Source organism: Dipodomys ordii, unplaced genomic scaffold (assembly GCF_000151885.1).
Source record: "Dipodomys ordii isolate 6190 unplaced genomic scaffold, Dord_2.0 Scaffold15, whole genome shotgun sequence".
Classification (NCBI taxonomy): domain Eukaryota; kingdom Metazoa; phylum Chordata; class Mammalia; order Rodentia; family Heteromyidae; genus Dipodomys; species Dipodomys ordii.
Window position 1 is genome coordinate 2,221,405 of NW_012267231.1, and position 528 is coordinate 2,221,932.

Here is a 528-nt window from a genome sequence, read left to right on the forward strand (position 1 = left end):
CCCCACGCCCTGCGCTGTCCCCCCACCCCTGCGCTGTCCCCCCACACCCTGCGCTGTCTCCCCCCCAGCCTCCCTGCAGGAGGAGGAGCAGGGCATCATCCCGAGAGCCATGGCCGAGGCCTTCAAGCTGATCGACGAGAACGACCTGCTGGATTGCCTGGTGCACGTGTCCTACCTGGAGGTGTACAAGGAGCAGCTCCGCGACCTGCTGGAGGTGACCACGGCCAGCCGCGACATCCAGCTGCGGGAGGACGACCGCGGGAGCGTGGGTGAGCGGTGCTCCCTCCCCCGCCGACCTGGGTGGCTCCGCTGGACTCGGGACGGGAGGACGGGGTGGCCGCCCCCCCCCGCCCCGGGGAGGGGCTCACGGCCCTCCGTGCCCGCAGCGCTGTGCGGGGTGAAGGAGGTGGACGTGGAGGGCCTGGACGAGGTGCTGAGCCTGCTGGAGATGGGCAACGCGGCGCGGCACACGGGGCCCACGGCCTTCCACCGGCGCTCCAGCCGCTCGCACACGGTGTTCACGGTGAC

At 72.5% G+C, this 528-nt stretch overlaps 1 protein-coding gene across 1 annotated transcript in view; it reads left to right on the plus strand.

Moving 5' to 3' along the window:
- The window catches only part of Kif7 (kinesin family member 7), a 12,296-nt gene that overhangs the window by 1,972 nt on the left and 9,796 nt on the right, over window positions 1-528 (plus strand). Inside the window, exons 2-3 of the mRNA XM_013011875.1 lie at window positions 69-269; window positions 387-523. Coding sequence (XP_012867329.1) covers window positions 69-269; window positions 387-523 — 338 coding nt within the window. The remainder of the gene's footprint in view (window positions 1-68; window positions 270-386; window positions 524-528) is intronic.